We start from the raw sequence: 20,693 nt of genomic DNA on the forward strand, positions 1-20,693 counted from the left end.
AGAGGGTCACGGATCAAAAAAGAGGCCACGTCTGGGAAAACCCAGACATATGGTAACCCTATGGATATTTTCTCAATGAGACTCTCAAATTATATTTTGTTGCTATGGTTATGTTCTCTCTTACATTTCTGCTGCACAAACTGGAAGCCTTCTACACCACAGATGTGCCTTGTTGTGGCTCTGAAGGATCTAAAGATTCCTAGATTTCCATTTCTTCTATAAAGCTCAGAGACCAAGCTGAAAAACTAAATCCAGTTTCCTCCATATGTGGTCAAACTTCAACGAAACTCTGAGAGTTTAATTCCTGTTTCCTAACAGCTAGCCCCGGTCTAGAACTCATCTTAAATAATTACAGAAATGTAACCTGGGAAATTTCCATAGAAGCCTGTAAATATCATCTTTAGAATGTCTGAAGCCAGCATTTTTGGTTCTCCCATATAACGTACACTAGATTGCTATAACTTACAAACTTTGTAGCGACCTGTAGCTTGGGAAACAAAAGTAAAGAAGCTATGGGGAGTAGGCTTGGCAAGTCAGTCAATTGACCAGTAAAATAATGTCAGTTGATGGCCTATTTGACCATGGTCAAATATTCCAACAAGAGTACTTTGCTGTAGCTGGTGTTCTACTTTTTTGATTTTATCATGGTCCCATCGGTCTTCAACCCTACTTAATTGTCTTGATCACTCATGTTACACTACATGCTAATGCCACCTGTTTGGCAAAAGGTGACCTAATCGAAAATTGAGCACCGTGACTGATCTTGAACAAACACTGTATTTATGTATGTATGTATTTATATCTTTATTTGTATACCAGGCCATCGAGGTACATGGCAGTTTACAAAGCACATTAAATAAATTAAAGGACATGGTTCCTGCCCCAAAGAGCTTACAATCTAAACTGACTAAGCAAACAAAGAAATTGGGGGGGGGGGAGGGAATGAAGGATTCAGTCATTAAACCTCTTCCCCCAACACAAAGAGAAAGATGCTTAGCCATTAAGCCTCTCCCTTACAAATAAAACTATCAGAGCAATTGTCATAAATATAAAGGGAAGGGTAAACCCCTTTGAAATCCCTCCTGGCCAGGGGAAAGCTCCTCTCACCTGTAAAGGGTTAAGAAGCTAAAGGTAACCTCGCTGGCACCTGACCAAAATGACCAATGAGGAGACAAGATACTTTCAAAAGCTGGGAGGAGGGAGAGAAACAAAGGGTCTGTGTCTGTCTGTATGCTGGTGGTTTCTGCCAGGGATAGACCAGGAATGGAGTCTTACAACTTTTAGTAAGTAATCTAGCTAGGTATGTGTTAGATTATGATTTCTTTAAATGGCTGAGAAAAGAATTGTGCTGAATAGAATAACTATTTCTGTCTGTGTATCTTTTTTGTAACTTAAGGTTTTGCCTAGAGGGGTTCTCTATGTTTTTGAATCTAATTACCCTGTAAGATATCGACCATCCTGATTTTACAGGGGGGATTTCTTTATTTCTATTTACTTCTATTTTTTATTAAAAGTCTTCTTGTAAAACATTGAATGCTTTTTCATTGTTCTCAGATCCAAGGGTTTGGGTCTGTGGTCACCTATGCAAATTGGTGAGGCTTTTAATCCAACATTTCCCAGGAAAGGGGGGGGTGCAAGTGTTGGGAGGATTGTTCATTGTTCTTAAGATCCAAGGGTCTGGGTCTGTAGTCACCTAGGCAAATTGGTGAGGCTTTTTACCAAACCTTGTCCAGGAAGTGGGGTGCAAGGTTTTGGGAAGTATTTTGGGGGGAAGGATGCGTCCAAACAGCTCTTCCCCAGTAACCAGTATTAGTTTGGTGGTGGTAGCGGCCAGTCCAAGGATAACGGGTGTAATATTTTGTACCTTGGGGAAGTTATGACCTAAGCTGGTAACGATAAGCTTAGGAGGTTTTTCATGCAGGTCCCCACATCTGTACCCTAGAGTTCAGAGTGGAGGAGGAACCTTGACATGGTGGCACAGTGGTGGGATTAACCTGAAATCATTTTGAGATCCAGTTGAGATTTTTTGAACTAGAAATACAGATTTTAAAAAGGAATTTTTAGGAAGTCCAGAAAGCAGCTTTGAAACTGAAAGCAGCTTGGTTTCTCTCTGCTTTGTGGCCAAGCAGAGACAAAAGGGGATTATCTTGTGAATTGCAGGTTTTCTTTGCCTGGAGGCAGGGTACTTAACTCCTGCAGGGAAATTCACAGTCTTCCAACCCAGAGTTTTTTTTTTTCTTTTCTTCCTAAAAGTAAATAGGGGGGGTGTGCTCTACCCATTTGCCTGGAGACAAAAGTGGCAGGGGTTTTTTTTTTTAGGATTTTGATTTTTTTTGTTTTACAAGGAGCACAGGTTTAAAAAGGAATTTTTTTTCTTTGGGCTGGGTAAGCAGGTTTCCAAGTAGTTGGAGGGTTTTTGCTTTAATTTGGGCCCAGAGCAGAGACAAGGGAATTGTCTTTTTCTGTAGGCTGACAATCACTATCAGAGAATAGGTATTCTATTCCAGCACAGCAAAATTTTACAGCCAGGTTTTGTTTGTTTATTTCTAAACCTCGGGTGTAAAGTTAGTTAAAAACAGAGAGGTTAGAATGGCAAAATCCGCGGCTCGACTACAGCTCGAATTAGCCAAATTTCAGGCTGAGGAAAGAAAAAAGGGAACATGAAAGACAGATAGAACTCATGCGGCTGAAGAAGGAACAAGAAAGGGAGGCAGAACAACACCAAGCAGCTACTCACAGGAGAGCTATGGAAGCGAGGGACAAAGAACTGGAGGAGAAGGAAAAAGAGAGGAAGTATGTGGAGGAGATGGAGAAGATAAAGGCTCAGCAGAATATCCCAACAAACCCTAGTAATCCTTCTCCAAGTACCACTTCCCATCCCAGAAAGTTCCCCACCTACAAGGCAGGCGATGATACTGAGGCCTTCCTAGAAAACTTCGAAAGGGCCTGCCTTGGGTACAACATCTCTACTGACCAATACATGGTAGAGCTGAGGCCGCAGCTCAGTGGACCCTTAGCTGAGGTGGCAGCTGAAATGCCTAAAGAACACATGAACAAGTATGAACTGTTTAAATCCAAGGCGAGAGTCAGAATGGGGATAACACCCGAGCAGTCTCGTCGGAGGTTCAGAGCCCTAAGGTGGAAACCAGACATGTCATTTACCCGACATGCCTACCACATTGTGAAACATTGGGATGCCTGGATATTAGGAGCAAGTGTTGAATCTCCAGTAAATTTGCCCTTCCTAATGCAAATGGAACAATTCTTAGAGGGTGTTCCTGAGGAAATAGAAAGATACATCCTAGATGGGAAACCCAAAACTGTAATTGAGGCAGGAGAGATTGGAGCCAGATGGGTGGAGGTGGCAGAGAAGAAGAAAACTGGTCGCAGTTGGAGCGGAGACCAGAAGGGACCACCCCAGACCACACCCTATTACCGGGGGACGCCCAAAGCCCCACCTACCTCCCAAAGAACCCTCCAGACCCCTTATTGTCCCACCACCCCGTTCTCCAGCAACCCTCCTCGCCCCAGTGACCCGTCAGCTGGACGATGTTTTAAGTGTAACGAGCTGGGGCATGTAAAGGCCAACTGCCCCAAGAACCCCAACAGATTACAGTTCATTGCACCGGAATCACACCAGAGGTCCACAGGCCCAGATACCTCCCAGATACCCTTGGAGCGGAGGGAAACTGTGAGTGTGGGCGGGAAGAAGGTCACCGCGTGGAGGGACACCGGAGCACAAGTGTCAGCTATCCATGCTTCCTTAGTGGACCCCAATTTAATCAACCCAGAGATCCAAGTGACGATTCAACCCTTCAAGTCCAACTCTTTCAATTTGCCTACAGCCAAGTTGCCTGTCCAGTACAAGGGCTGGTCAGGAATGTGGACTTTTGCAGTCTATGATGATTATCCCATCCCCATGCTGTTGGGGGAAGACTTGGCCAAGCATGTGAAGCAGGCCAAGAGGGTGGGAACGGTCCCCCGCAGCCAGGCTAAACAAGTCGTGAGGCCTAGCTCTGTTCCGGAAACTTCTATCAGGACCCGGTCAGAGGTGCTGGACCTGGACCCCAGGCCAATGTCTGCAACAGCAGTAGTGGATCCAGTCCCAGAGACCCAGACGGAACCAGTCCCAGAACCGGAACCAGCCGAACAACCAACACCAGACCCCGTGCCAGCACTGAATCCAGTACTTGCAACCTCAACACCAGAGGGCCCCACTGAACCTGAACTGGCAGCAGCCGATAACCCTACACAAGAGGCTCAGCCGGAGCCTGAATCCCAACATAGTACACCAGCGGAGAGCGGTTCACAGTCAACAGAAACAGCTCCATCCCCTATATCGCTTCCAGAGGGACCAAGCCTAGGTCCCCAATCCAATGAGGAACTGATGTCTCCAGCATCAAGGGAACAGTTCCAGACCGAACAGGAAGCAGATGAAAGCCTCCAGAGAGCTTGGACGGCGGCACGGAGCAACCCACCGCCTCTCAGCTCTTCTAATCGATCCAGGTTTGTTGTAGAAAGAGGACTTTTATACAAGGAAACTCTTTCTGGGGGACACCAGGAAGACTGGCATCCTCAGAGACAGTTGGTAGTTCCAACTAAATACCGGGCCAAGCTCTTGAGCTTAGCCCATGATCACCCTAGTGGCCATGCTGGGGTGAACAGGACCAAAGACCGTTTGGGGGAGTCATTCCACTGGGAGGGAATGGGCAAGGATGTTTCTACCTATGTCCAGTCTTGTGAGGTGTGCCAAAGAGTGGGAAAACCCCAAGACCAGGTCAAAGCCCCTCTACAACCACTCCCCATCATTGAAGTTCCATTTCAGCGAGTAGCTGTGGATATTCTGGGTCCTTTTCCGAAAAAGACACCCAGAGGAAAGCAGTACATACTGACTTTCATGGATTTTGCCACCCGATGGCCGGAAGCAGTAGCTCTAAGCAACACCAGGGCTAAAAGTGTGTGCCAGGCACTAGCAGACATTTTTGCCAGGGTAGGTTGGCCCTCCGACATCCTCACAGATGCAGGGACTAATTTCCTGGCAGGAACTATGAAAAACCTTTGGGAAGCTCATGGGGTAAATCACTTGGTTGCCACTCCTTACCACCATCAAACAAATGGCATGGTGGAGAAGTTTAATGAAACTTTGGGGGCCATGATACGTAAATTCGTAAATGAGCACTCCAATGATTGGGACCTAGTATTGCAGCAGTTGCTCTTTGCCTACAGAGCTGTACCACATCCCAGTTTAGGGTTTTCCCCATTTGAACTTGTATATGCCCGTGAGGTTAAGGGGCCATTGCAGTTGGTGAAGCAGCAATGGGAGGGATTTACACCTTCTCCAGGAACTAACATTCTGGACTTTGTAACCAACCTACAAAACACCCTCCGAACCTCTTTAGCTCTTGCTAAAGAAAACTTACAGGATGCTCAAAAAGAGCAAAAAGCCTGGTATGATAAACATGCCAGAGAGCGTTCCTTCAAAGTAGGAGACCAGGTCATGGTCTTAAGGGCGCTCCAGGCCCATAAAATGGAAGCATAGTGGGAAGGGCCATTCACGGTCCAGGAGTGCCTGGGAGCTGTTAATTATCTCATAGCATTCCCCACCTCCAACCGGAAGCCTAAGGTGTACCATATTAATTCTCTAAAGCCCTTTTATTCCAGAGAATTAAAGGTTTGTCAGTTTACAGCCCAGGGAGGAGACGACGCTGAGTGGCCTGAAGGTGTCTACTACGAAGGGAAATGTGCTGGTGGTGTGGAAGAGGTGAACCTCTCCATGACCCTTGGGCGTATGCAGCGACAGCAGATCCAGGAGCTGTGCACTAGCTACGCGCCAACGTTCTCAGCCACCCCAGGACTGACTGAACGGGCATACCACTCCATTGACACAGGTAATGCTCACCCAATTAGGGTCCACCCTTACCGGGTGTCTCCTCAAGCTAAAACTGCTATAGAACGGGAGATCCAGGATATGTTACAGATGGATGTAATCCGCCCCTCTGAAAGTGCATGGGCATCTCCAGTGGTTCTAGTTCCCAAACCAGATGGGGAAATACGTTTTTGCGTGGACTACCGTAAGCTAAATGCTGTAACTCGCCCAGACAACTATCCAATGCCACGCACTGATGAACTATTAGAGAAACTGGGACGGGCCCAGTTCATCTCTACCTTGGACTTAACCAAGGGGTACTGGCAGGTACCGCTAGATGAATCTGCCAAGGAAAGGTCAGCCTTCATCACACATCTCGGGCTGTATGAATTTAATGTACTCCCTTTCGGGCTGCGAAATGCACCCGCCACTTTCCAAAGACTTGTAGATGGTCTCCTAGCGGGATTAGGAGAATATGCAGTCGCCTACCTTGACGATGTGGCCATATTTTCAGATTCCTGGGCAGACCACCTGGAACATCTACAAAAAGTCCTTGAGCGCATAAGGGAGGCAGGACTAACTGTTAAGGCTAAGAAGTGTCAAATAGGCCTAAACAGAGTGACTTACCTTGGACACCAGGTGGGTCAAGGAACTATCAGCCCCCTACAGGCCAAAGTGGAGGCTATCCAAAAGTGGCCTGTCCCAAAGTCAAGGAAACAGGTTCAATCCTTCTTAGGCTTGGCCGGTTATTACAGACGATTTGTACCGCACTACAGCCAAATCGCTGCCCCACTGACAGACCTAACCAAAAAGAAACAGCCAAATGCTGTTCAGTAGACCGGAAAGTGTCAGAAGGCCTTTAACAAGCTTAAAGCGACACTCATGTCTGACCCTGTACTAAGGGCCCCAGACTTTGACAAACCGTTCCTAGTAACCACAGATGCATCCGAGCGTGGTGTGGGAGCAGTTTTAATGCAGAAAGGACCTGATCAAGAATTCCACCCTGTAGTGTTTCTCAGCAAAAAACTGTCTGAGAGGGAAAGCAACTGGTCAGTCACTGAAAAAGAATGTTATGCCATTGTCTACGCTCTGGAAAAGCTACGCCCATAGGTTTGGGGACGGCATTTCCACCTGCAAACCGACCATGCTGCACTGAAGTGGCTTCACACCGTCAAGGAAACTAACAAAAAACTTCTTCGGTGGAGTTTAGCTCTCCAAGATTTTGATTTCGACATCCAACACATCTCAGGAGCTTCTAACAAAGTGGCTGATGCACTCTCCCGTGAAAGTTTCCCAGAATCAACTGGTTAAAATCGTCCTTGAGATGTGGAAAATATTGTTAGTCTTTATGTACTTGGTAGTATATTTAGAGATGCATGTGTCTTATTCTGTTTTTCCTAGAGCTCCAGGAAGAAATCCCAGCCAGTGTTTCACCCTAGCTGAGATTTGGGGGGCGTGTCATAAATATAAAGGGAAGGGTAAACCCCTTTGAAATCCCTCCTGGCCAGGGGAAAGCTCCTCTCACCTGTAAAGGGTTAAGAAGCTAAAGGTAACCTCGCTGGCACCTGACCAAAATGACCAATGAGGAGACAAGATACTTTCAAAAGCTGGGAGGAGGGAGAGAAACAAAGGGTCTGTGTCTGTCTGTATGCTGGTTTCTGCCAGGGATAGACCAGGAATGGAGCCTTAGAACTTTTAGTAAGTAATCTAGCTAGGTATGTGTTAGATTATGATTTCTTTAAATGGCTGAGAAAAGAATTGTGCTGAATAGAATAACTATTTCTGTCTGTGTATCTTTTTTGTAACTTAAGGTTTTGCCTAGAGGGGTTCTCTATGTTTTTGAATCTAATTACCCTGTAAGATATCTACCATCCTGATTTTACAGGGGGAATTTCTTTATTTCTATTTACTTCTATTTTTTATTAAAAGTCTTCTTGTAAAACACTGAATGCTTTTTCATTGTTCTCAGATCCAAGGGTTTGGGTCTGTGGTCACCTATGCAAATTGGTGAGGCTTTTTATCCAACATTTCCCAGGAAAGGGAGGGGGGTGCAAGTGTTGGGAGGATTGTTCATTGTTCTTAAGATCCAAGGGTCTGGGTCTGTAGTCACCTAGGCAAATTGGTGAGGCTTTTTACCAAACCTTGTCCAGGAAGTGGGGTGCAAGGTTTTGGGAAGTATTTTGGGGGGAAGGATGCGTCCAAACAGCTCTTCCCCAGTAACCAGTATTAGTTTGGTGGTGGTAGCGGCCAGTCCAAGGATAACGGGTGTAATATTTTGTACCTTGGGGAAGTTTTGACCTAAGCTGGTAAAGATAAGCTTAGAAGGTTTTTCATGCAGGTCCCCACATCTGTACCCTAGAGTTCAGAGTGGGGGAGGAACCTTGACAGCAATTAACCCCTGCAACACCTTTCCCTGATTCTTTTCTTTTGTAACTGTGCAGTCTTGAATAAAGTTCACATTTAAATGCCAACCTAACATAGCTTAAAAAGGTAATAATTATTCTTTCATCTTTTAAAACTGCATTTCATTATGTTTTGCATTTTTTCTGAGTTAAAATAACTCTCGTAAATTTGGGGGGTAATTAGAAATAAGTATCTAAGGTTAAACCTATTGCAGCCCATAAAATCTTCCTTTTGTTACTATTCTAATGAATTCATATTTTAAAATATGTGAACTTTTTTATATTATTTCATAATATTTAATCAATGTTTGACCAGTCAACCATTTTTGGACCAGTCAAATGCCCAGTCCTAGTGGGGAGGTAAAAAAAATACTATATATTCCCACTGGAAGCTGACCTTGGAATTCTAAAAAGTTGTCACTGGTAAATTATATTCTATTAAAAGAGACTACTTCATCTAATATTTTTGCCCTCTATTGTTACAAGAAACACCTATGATCTTTAGAAGTGAGAGATTAGAGATTTTTTTTTGGTATTTTATCAGTTCGTAGTGTAGTTTTAGCTACATATAATCATTTTCACAAGTTCCTTGTGTAGTCAGTTTCCCTCATTGCTTGCGTAGGTGTTTCATAGCAAAAGAGAAGATAAACATCTTTAAAAATAGGAAAATGTGATTGTAAATTGGCAGAAGGAATTAGCGGGCAGGTGCAATATTGGAAAGAACTCTTTCTGAAACACGAGATTTCAAACTGGTAATGTTCATTTGAAACACTAAATATGCACCAAAACCCCCAAGTCCTGAAAGCAGTCACAGAAACACCAATAAAATACTCATAAAAGCTACGCTGACTAAGAGTTTGGATTTTTTTGTGTGTGTTTTGTTAAATTAAGCAGATTATTCCCCTTCTCAACACATACTTAGGAGCAGACTCCCAAGTCCAACTCACAAGCACGGGTGCCATCTTTGTACCCTCCCACTTCTGAGCTACTCTTGGGGCTGAAATGGCACCTGACCATAGGTGCTGGAACTAGGGGTACTGTAGGTGCTGCCGCACCTCCTGCCTTGCGGTGGTTTCTATCATATTCAGGGTTTACAGTTTGGTTCAATGGCTCTCAGCACCCCCACTAAACAAATTATTCCAGCAGCCCTGCATCTGATGTAACCTAGGTAGCACAGGTTATAGCATCCTATTGCAGGGTGCCTATGGGCAGCAACACTACTGAGAATCATCACAGAACATGGCATTACAGGCCCATCCTCTCTCATCCTATCATGCCCCTTGTGCAGGGGACCTGTAGTGGCGGCATGTGCACAGCAGGCTACAGAGGTCCTATGCATTGAACTGAGATATTCTCTCCTGGCTGGCTGCTGGGATGCCCTGGAATGCCACTACAGCAATATACAAGTGCTATTAAGCTAGGGTGAAATTTTCACCCCAGATCTCCCATGCCTCATTCATCCTGTACAAAAATGTAGCATGAAAGATAAAAGGAGTCAACAGGGGGAAAAACAGAAACAAATATATGAGGGGGGAAAGGGGGACTTATAGATGAGAAAAGGAAGACAAAAAATGAGACACAGGAGACTGAAAAGTTAAGGAACAAAGATAGGCAAAAGAGAAAAGAAGGGTGAGAAGACAGTTCAGAAAACACAGCAGGTAAAAATATGACACATTGTTATATCGAAAGTTTGTTGCCAAACTACTGCAATAAAACACACATTCCTGGCTGATATCGATGTCAGGGGACATGCTTATGTGGGACAAGGGGGCTCAGCAGCTCTGCTCATAAATGGGAAATGTGCACAGGATCCTAATGTCTTTACAAACAGGAGAAAAGAGAACTTGCTCTGATTGACGGAGCATGTTCGTTGTAGTGGCTTTGGTGTATAGCAAATACAGACCCAGACACCATACCGGCATCTCTGAAAACTACTATCTTATTCTCCAGGATCTCAGCATTCATGTTTTTAAAATTAAGTCTCTAGCTGTTATGGCTGCAAAGAAACCTCAAAACTCTTAAGAGAGTATAACTGAAGCAAAGATGTTAATGATTTCATTCCTCTTGATAGCAAGGCGCGGAGGGTATTACAGATCTGCACAATTCCCTGAGACTGACATCTCATTTTGGTGCCACACATGGGTGGTATTTGGGAGATGCTACAGCTCCCCTCCACAAAAAGCCAAACCCAACAGTCTCGCAGAGCCCATGTGCATACGCAAGCCACACCAAGAGGCGCTCAGGCTCAAACAGCTAATAAAGACAAGCGTCACACACAATTATATTTTTACTATCTGCGCAATTTACTGTAAGCAGCATCACATTTTGAAGACTCAAGCTGAACATATTTTGTGGACAGAGCTTAGAAGAATCTCACAGCCTCGCCTCCTATTCTCCCCAGTTCAAACCCTGGCTTCAGTGTGTATTTGTTAATTCTTAACAGACCATAACTCGGCTCTTGCAAGTTTAAAATGTTCTAAAATGGAGGAAATTGCATCAGTTATATCAACATTTTTCAGAGGGGAGGAAAAGGACCATTTGGTTGAGGGCTGTGAAGCAGAGGACCATATGGAAAGAGAAACAAAGCATCAATTTTACCTCCTACACGTGAACCAACTGGTCCTCTGAAATACCCGATGCACTTCAATCCCCTCTCCCTTTCAAACTGGCAGTGGAGGTCCTCTTCTTCCCCCCTGAGGAAAAGGGGAATTGGCGAGGAGGCAGAACTGAGTTAGAAGACACAGAGAGGCAAAACTTCCCCTTCTCCTGTCAGGTACTCCTGCTACTTCATCTACTGCAGGGAAAGCTGAGGGCCCAACATATTCCACAGCCATATTCCTTCTCCCATTTTTCCCACCTCAACTTGCGATGGCTGGTGAGTTTCACTTTACCCGTCAGTGAGAAGCAGCATCCCTAGAGATGCTGAACTCCCCTGAACAAGGATGAGAAGGAGGAAGCTCCATTTTTGAGGAGGTGGGGCACAATACTGCAGGCAACCAGTAGTGGCGCTGCTGGAAGCCTGCAGCAAAGCAAAGAGAACAGCTGCTTTCTGTACTCCTGCCTAACACAGGCAGCTGCTGCAAAACTTGCAGAGGATCTGCATGGGAGACAGTGAACAGAGGTTGGTAGGCAGCACTACTTACTGTTACCCACATCAATGGGCCTGACAACTAGCAGCTTAACTGTAGGACAGTTTTCCCCTCAAAGATATATTCTGTAGCCTGGTGTTTCCAAAGGGACTGGAAGTACAAAAAGGAGGACAAATAACTTACAACTCTCTGCACAAATTGTAATTATACAGATTTGTGAGAGTGATGGTTGTTTTTCACAAAGGATGAATAAACTCACTCAGGATTTCATTTCAGACTCCAAATCTGTCAGAAGCAGAAACCAGAAGCTGACTCATCAAAACCTCTATCAAAAATTCAGTTTTAACATCTGTTTGGTTTCTCACCTCTCTGGCTGTTTCCTCTCCTCCTGGATAGTATTGATTGTCACTATCTGTAAATCTAAAAAGTCATGGCTAAGGGAAATAAAAGAACATGGAGTGGGGATAGGCATGTAAACAGTAGGTGCTGTCTGGAATGTAATTTTGCTTTACTTTAATTTTTCACTTTACTTTTGCTCCCATTCTGTGAATACCCTGAAAATACAGGGAAGTAGAAAACAAATAACACTTCTTAGCTATATTGGGATGTGAGGGCTTTCTCGGTCAAAAACTACCATTAAATACATAAGGAACAGGTCACTAGCTGCCTGTGGTACACTTGCTGTGAAAACTGAAATTTATGATATTAGACTATGGAATAATCTCCCAAAGAGAGAAGCGGAAACCTAACTGCTTGAACTGGACCGCACAAAGCATTACACAAAGTATGCTGCTTGGAACAATCCTGTACTGTCAGGAGGATGAACTGGATCAATGTGGCTCAACAGGTGGGCTGCCACCTGGAAGCAGTCACCAGGAGATATCCTATGGGTTGCACTCCCCTGGTTAAAGGCAACGAAATCCTTGGAAAACTACGAACAATAGTGAAAGTGGTCAGGAATGGGTTTGAAGTAGTTCTCTCCTTCACCACTCCTTCTGGCTTGCTGTGTGTTGCTTCAATCCTCTACCCAAACTGGCAATTGCTCTGTTCCTCACCCCCGAATGGGTACCCACAATGGCTTGGCTCTGGGACAGGTAAAGAAGTGCTCCAAGGAGGCGTAGTAGGATTCCCAACCTGCAGAACTCAGCACTGTGCAGGTAAGGAGGAGGGGAAAGTCCCATTCCACTCCATAGCACCAGCTCCCCATACCAGAAGTTCACAGCACTAGGACTGTGGAATATGATCAGTATTTTTAGTCATTTTGCAGGTCACAGACCAAAAATGGACTGAAAACCACTGGACTCGATAGAGCTGGAAAACCTCTATTAGCCTAACTTCCATAATTCTATCAAAATTCCTCCACTAAATCAAAGGAATGCCTTTGGGCATAACCATTAGGTTGTGCTAGCGCAACTATTTTCAGTTTCTAACAACCAAAATCCACTCTTCATAGCTCTACAGACATATTCGTCCCTGTTACGACAGTATAAATCCATAGCAATATCATTTACTTCAGTAGAGGTACTCTGGATTTAATAAACGTAATGGCAGAATTTGGCTGTCTACAAGGAAAAGGAAAGTGGGACCTAAAAACATCAGGAGCCACCTAGGAAAAGAAAGTGGAAATGAAAATAAAATGCAATTCTAATAGTCTTTAAAGACTATTTCTACAGGGTCTCTATTACAGCTATGGCTGTCTATTTGTAGAATAATAGAACTGATTTATTAACATTTTATGTGATGTTAAATATCCCTTTTGCAAAACATTTTCTACCTTTGCTTGTGATCTTCATGCCCTCAGAAGTCAGTCCCATGCAACTTCCCCATGTGAATTGGGGACAATGTCACAAAGCTAGTTGTCCTCTGGTGGGTACATGTATGGAGGAGGAAGAGACCAAGGGAAGAAGGATGGGGAGGGGGCAAAGAGGACAAATAAAATTATGGAATAATTTCAACCTCTTTTCACTTAAACCTCTATTTCCTGAGAAGTAATTTTATTTTATGGACAAGCAGCTGGAACTGAAAATGAGACACCCTCAATATAGCCAGAATACAAACATTAGAGTGTTCCATCCAAGAGAAAAGCTGAGAGTGTGAGAGTCACTCAACACTGCAAATGTTTCAGTGACAGGAACAATTTTGTTGTATAATTTTATGTCAATCCACTGTGCAAATTTAGTAGTCAATAAAATTCAGGATTTCTCATTTCCCCATGTGCTGATATGGTCCTGTTGGTGTACACTGGCCTGCCACATACAGCATGGGGGAAAAAAAGTCTGAAGCACAGTCTAGTCCCATGGTTCTCAACCAGGATGTGTGTACCCCTGGGGGTACACAGACATCTTCCGGGGGGCATGGCCACTCATCTAGGTATTTGCCTAGTTTTATCATAGGCTACATAAAAAGCACTCGTGCAGTCAGTACAAACTAAAATTTTATACAGACAAAACAAGAGACTGAGCAATTTTTCAGTAATAGTGTGATGTATTTTGTACACTTGTATTTTTATGTCTGATTTTGTAAGCAAGTAGTTTTTAAGTGAGATGTAGCTTGGGGGTAAGCAAGACAAATCAGACTCCTGAAAGGGGTACAGCAGTCTGGAAAGGTTAAGAACCACTGGTCTAGTCGTTGATGTATAGGCCTAGGACTCAGGTGATCTGGGTTCAGTTCCCAGCTCTACCTCAACTTGCTGTGTGACCTTTGGCAAGCAGACATCTGTGTTTCAGTTTTTCCTAATGGCATAATTATATCCAGTTAAAAGTGAGCTTCTAAGTGTTCATTCATTAATAATAGCAAAGTGCTTGGTGATCATTGGATGGAAGGTCTCCAGAAGTGTTATTTTATGGAGTTTAATCTGACCACTCCTGAAATTATACAATTATCTGGATTTGTATTGATTGCACTGTATAAATACCTACTGATCTGTTCCATTAAGGTTAAGCGCAGTGATGTGAAAAAATAAAAACTTGTGCACAAATAAAAAGCACAAAAAAAAAGTGCTTAGCCTAAACAACAAAGTGCAAAACAGCCAAAAATATGTAGGAAAGTCATATGGAAAAGTTAGATAATGGGATGCCTTTTAAGGATTTAACTTTTCTTGATGTTATAAACAAATAATTTGGACAAGGTATCAATACAGCCACCATCATTTTTTGCATTAAAAGGTCAAGTAATGGCGAATTTACAGTCACACCATTGTTAAGACAAGATCAGCCAGCTACGTAAGTAAATAAGTTTAAATAATTTATATTTACTTTGGTAGTGGTGGTGGTTGCAGTGAGATAGCTGATGTCTTATGAAGGAACAGATTTAGTAATTACAGTACTTTTTCATTCTAAAATAGTTCTATGATGCTTTTGACAAAAATAGCAAGGTTATAGCTACAAGAACATTTTAGCAGTCTACAGGTTTTATGGCAATACATTCTATATTACAGTAGAACCCTGTTTATCTGACGCTCCATTATCCAGTTCTTGTGTTAACCAAACAACCAGTGCATGCAAATTCAGAAGCAGGTAATCTCTCCTGTAGCCGCTAGATGGTGCTGCAGCCTCACACTCTTCCATTCGCCAGTTTATCCGATTTTTTTATTATCGGATATGGCCCAGGTCCCAATTAGATCGGACAAACAGGGTTCTGCTGTACTAGTAGGTTGTTTATTTTGTAATTGATTTAGATCAAATCCTGATTAAACTGTCTTTGCTCTGGTTCTATTAATGGTTTGGGGAGAATCATTCTTCTTCCACAGTGCAGAACAGCAAAGAAGATGCTAACTCAGCTCATTGGAGTTAGTAGCAAGAAGGCCACCAAGCTCCAATGCACACAAAATTTCATTATAGGGTCAGCGCAGTTACATTCCCATTCACTATGCTCCTTGCCCACCTAGCCTCAAATTCCTCCCCCTTGCCCGCATTTCCCATGCTGCCATGGAGAGGCCATTATTAAAAATATATCAACCATACCATGTTCTACCATCACCCAAATCACTGCAGCAGCAAGATTTTAAAATGTATCAATAGATTTTTGGATCATTAATGATTTTTCTTTTTAATAAAGAAGCCACTCTAAAGCTACCATGCGCAGGGTGTAGTCTCCTTGTGAGGCCTCTCTGTAGACATGGGATGCCATACAATAGAACTACATGATTCTGCTGTGATTAGGGTCTGCTACACTGATGGAGGGTGTGGAGACAAGATTTGGCATTTCGGGTGCAAAGGCTTTGAATGCTACAGAACTGAGCAAGACCAATTACTTACTTGGCAGGCATTATACATCAACTGGTGTTCCAATTTTTTGATCCCTAGAATCTGTTGAAACATTTCATACAGCTGTTCTTTGCTCAGAATAAGTTCTGATACAGCACTTAATGCCATCCTATTGGGCTGTTTGCACAAGTCCTCTTCTCCCTTGCATATGGCATCATATTTGGCTATCCAAGAGCTTAACACTGTCTCTTTGCTTAATCCATCAATTTCTGGCAAACTTCGGACCCTTTTTTCTATATTTTTCTTAAAAACATCTCTAAAGTCATTTGCAGAGCATCCTCCACTGTGAACCATTCTGGCAACTCGGTCACTCTTGAGAAAAACCTTTTAAAACAAAAAACAAAAAAAACACAGTTAGGTATGGGCATAAAAATTGAATACCCTAGTGTATAGAAATTACAGACTAGCATTGTGCTACTATGAAAAATGGCTTTATAATGTAAATTACACATGCAAAAATTGTTATGTTTATCATAAAGAAATGTATTTTTTACAAGTTAATGGCTTCAATTAATAAAAGAACCCAACAACCTTATATGAAACTCTACACAGAATTACTATAGACAAATTACATTCTTCTGAATGTGCAAAAAGTTAATTTAAAACTGTTATCTACAAGACTTCCTCTTTCCTCTATGGCCATAAGGGAAATCTAAAATGAACTGTAAATATTTATGAAAATATACAGTCTCCCAACATCTATGGTTCATGTTGGCGGGGGGAGTCTAAAATGATCAATTCCTCCTGAAGATAAATATATTTAAGTGAGACTTTTTTTTTTTAAGTCCATTATTTTTTGAAACACCATTGGAGGAAAATGCAGCCCTCAGCAAATTTTGCAACAGTATAGACTCAATAGTAGGATGGAAGTGGAACAACAGTGTTATAAGAGTTGAGATTGAGCGGAGCAGGTGCTTCACAGAATCATAGAAATGTAGGTTTGGAAGGGACTTCGAGAAGTCATCAAGTCCAGCCCCCTGAGTAAACCTAGACCATGCCTGATGGATGTTTGTCCAACCTGCTCTTAAAAACCTCCAGTGATGGGGATCCAACAACCACACTTAGAAACCTATGCCTGTGCTTAACTATCTTTATAGTGAGAAAGTTTTTCTAATATCTAACCTAAATCTCCCTTGCTACAGATTACCCCCATTATTTCTTGTCCTACCTTCAATGGACAAGGGAAATAACTGATCATTGTTCCGTTTACAATAGCCCTTAACATATTTGAAGACTAATCAGATCCCTCCTCAGTCTTCTTTTCTCAAAACCAAACGTGAGCTGTTTTTTTAACCTTTCCTCATAGGTCAAGTTTTTCTAAACCTTTTATCTCCTCTGGATTCACTCCAATTTCTCCACATCTTTCCTAAAGTGGGGCACCCAGAATTGGAAATAGTACTCTAGGTGAGACCTCACCAACGCCAAGTAGAGCAGGACAATAACCTCCTGTGTCTTACATACAACAGTCCTGTTAATATACCACAGAATATTAGCCTTTTTTGAAATTGCATCACACTGTCGACTCATCCTCAATTTGTACTCCACTACAACCCACAGATCCTTTTCATTAGTATTACCTCCTAGCCAATTATTCCCCATTCTGTAGCTGTGCATCTGATTTCTCCTTCCTAAGTACAGTACTTGTAGTTATCATTATTGAATTCAGGCCAATTCTCCAATTTGTCAAGGTCATTTTGAATTTTAATCCTGTCTCCAAAAGTGCTTCCAACACCTCTTGGCTTGGTGTCACCTACCAATTTTATAAGCACACTCTTCACTCTACTATCCAAGTCACTAATGAAAATATTGAATAGTTACGACCCAAGACAGACTCCTGCATGATCCCACTAGAGACGCCCTCCCATTTGACAATGAATCATTGATAATTACACTGAGTACAGTCTTTCAACCTGTTGTTCATCCACTTTACAGTAATTTAATCTAGACTGAATTTCTCTGTGTTGCTTATGAGAACGTCATGTGGGATGTGTCTAAAATCAAGATACATCATGTCTACTGCTTCCCCCCATCCACTAAGTCAATAACCTGTGAAACAGGAAATTAGGTTGGTTTGGCATGATTTGTTCTTCACAGATCCATGCTGGTTATTCCTCATAAACCTGTTATGCTCTAGGTATTTACAAAGTGATTGTTTAATAATTTGTTCCAGTTATCTTCCCAGATAACAATAAGAAGTCCAAGGATCAGAGAAAACCATGAGGTGGGCAAGTAACAATACTGAAGGGAATAAGATGATCAGTGCTAACACAGGATGGTTGGGAGTACCAGAAGAGAGAACAGTGGAGTTAATGTTGCATAAACTTAGGTGACATACTGCAAGATTCTCTGTTTAAAAGTCCAACACATTAGAAGATACGAGGCCAATATAAGGTAACTGCAAAAACAAATATTAGTAAATAATTAATGAAGTTTTATTAGTGTTGTATAAGTTTTTAAAATTTAAATAAACGGTATTCATACATTCCTCTAAGCCACTTCTTATGTATGGAATTAATCTGAATGGCTACTTTTGTTCAGCTCTTTAGAAACTCTCTTTAAGACTTATTTCTACCACCATGTCTGCAAGAAATTGTCCCACTAATAACTGTAACACACAGGAAAAGAGGCATTCAGACATAGCTGATATCTAAGAAAAAAAAGAAAATGCATACATTTTGATTGTACCCCTCTCCTCCACCTTTTGAACATAGTTTGCCTACGTAGGCTGGAAGCTTTTTAAAGGACAAACTGTCTTTCAGTGTGTTTGGACAGCACCTAGCACATTGTGAGCACTATCAGAATACAAATGAAAGATGACAACAACATACAGGGTATGTCTACACTTCAAGCTGGGGTTGTAATTCCCAGCTCAAGTTAGTACACTAACAACAGAGTGAAACTGCAGCAGCGCAAGTAGCAGGAAGAGTTAGCCGCCTCAAGTATGTACCCATCTGAGATGTTTGGAAGGTACTCCAGGCGGCTGGCCCCTCCTGCCACTCATGCTGCTCCAGCTACACTCTAATTTAGTATGCTAGATCAATCAGAACTAGTGCGGGTATGTCTCCTTGAATCACATCCCCAACTCAAAGTGTAGACATGCCTGCTGTTATTAGAGATTCCACCTTCCTCCACATGCACGAGGACAGTGCATCTATCCAACAACTTAAAAACATTATTTCTTGGGCTGTCGATTAATCGCAGTTAACTCACGCGATTAACTCAAAAAAAATTAATTGTGATTAAAAAAAGGAATCGTGATTAATCACACTGTTAAAACAACAGAATACCAAAGGAAATTTATTAAATATTTTTGGATGTTTTTCTACTTTTTCAAATATATTGATTTGTATTACAACACAGAATACAAAGTGTACTCTGCTCACTTTATATTATTTTTACTACAAATATTTGCACTGAAAAAAATAACAAAAGAAACAGTATTTTTCAATTCGCATCATACGAGTACTATAGTGCAATCTCTATCGTGAAAATGTAACTTCCAAATGTAGATTTTTGTTTGTTACATAACTTCACTCAAAAACAAAACAATGTAAAACTTTTGAGCCTACAAGTCTTCTCAGTCCTACTTCTTGTTCAGCCAAATACTAAGACAAACAAGTTTGTTTACATTTACGGGAGATACTGCTGACTGCTTCTTATTTACAGTGTCACCTGAAAGTGAGAACACGCGTTTGCATGGCACTTTTGTAGCCAGCGTTGCAAGGTATTTACGGGCCAGATATGCTCAACACCTTTGTATGCCCCTTCATGCTTCGGTCACCTTTCCAGAGGTCATGTTGGTGATGCTCATTAAAAAAATAATGCATTAATTAAATTTGTGACTTGAACTCGTTGGGGGAGAATTATATGTCTCCTGTTCTGTTTTACCTGCATTCTGCCATATATTTCATGTTATAGTAGTCTTGGATGATGACCCAGCACATGTTCATTTTAAGAACGCTTTCACTGCAGATTTGACAAAATGCAAAGAAGGTACCAATGTGAGATTTCTAAGTATAGATACAGCACTCGACCCAAGGTTTAAGAATCTGAATTTCAAAATCTGAGAGGGATGACAATGTGAAGGATGCTTTCAGAAGTCTTAAAAGAGCAACACTCCAACGCAGAAACTACAGAACCCGAACCACAAAAAAAGAAAATCAACCTTCTGCTGGTGGCATCTGACTCAGATGATGAAAATGAGCGTGCGTTGGTCTGCTCTGCTTTGGATCATCATCGAGCAGAACCCGTCATCAGCATGGATGCATGACTTCTGGAATGGAGGTTGAAGCATGAAGGGACATATGAATCTTTAGCGCATCTGGCGCGTAAATATCTTGCATCACCAGCTACAACAGTACCATGCAAACTCCTGTTCTCACTTTCAGGTGACACTATAAATAAGAAGCAGTCAGCAGTATCTCCCGTAAATGTAAACAAACCTGTGTTAGCATTTGGCTGAACAAGAAGTAGGACTGAGTGGACTTGTAGGCTCTAAAGTTTACATTTTTTGTTTTTGAATTCCGTTATTTTTTGCACATAAGTCTACATGTGTAAGTTCAACTTTCATTACAAAGAGATTGCACTACAGTACTTGTATTACATTAATTGAAATATACTATTTATTTTGTTTTTTACAGTGCAAATATTTGTAAATCAAAAATAAATATAAAGTGAGCACCGTACACTTTGTATTCTGTGTTGTAATTGAAATTAATATATTTGAAAATGTAAAATGTAAAAAACATCCAAAATATTTAAATAAACGGTATTCTGTTATTGTTTAACAATGCGATTAATCGTGATTAATTTTTTCAATAGCTTGACAGCCGTAATTATTTCATACCATGTGCAAAATAAAAATTTGGACTGTACATGTCAACAAAGAAGAGTGAAAAAAGAAACAGGGAAGGCCAAGCAGGATGTGTTAGGGAGGTGTTGATGCTCAGTGATTTGAGCAACTTCTACAATATATTTTAAAGATTAATTTAATTATTTAACCTTCCAAATGTCATAATGACCCTTACTGTCTTGTAACCTGTAGATTATCTGGGACTAAAAGAGCCATGAT

The 20,693-nt window shown here is 41.9% G+C and overlaps 1 protein-coding gene across 7 annotated transcripts in view; it reads right to left on the reverse strand.

Annotated features, from left to right (window-relative positions):
* The window catches only part of CADPS2 (calcium dependent secretion activator 2), a 584,713-nt gene that overhangs the window by 389,989 nt on the left and 174,031 nt on the right, over nt 1-20,693 (reverse strand). For all 7 annotated transcript variants that reach the window (XM_084638323.1, XM_084638324.1, XM_084638325.1 and 4 more), the window contains exon 3: nt 15,614-15,946. In XM_084638323.1, the coding sequence (XP_084494449.1) occupies nt 15,614-15,946 (333 nt within the window). The remainder of the gene's footprint in view (nt 1-15,613; nt 15,947-20,693) is intronic.

Source organism: Lepidochelys olivacea (genome assembly GCF_965140295.1).
Source record: "Lepidochelys olivacea isolate rLepOli2 genome assembly, chromosome: 1".
In the NCBI taxonomy this organism is placed as follows: Eukaryota; Metazoa; Chordata; order Testudines; family Cheloniidae; genus Lepidochelys; species Lepidochelys olivacea.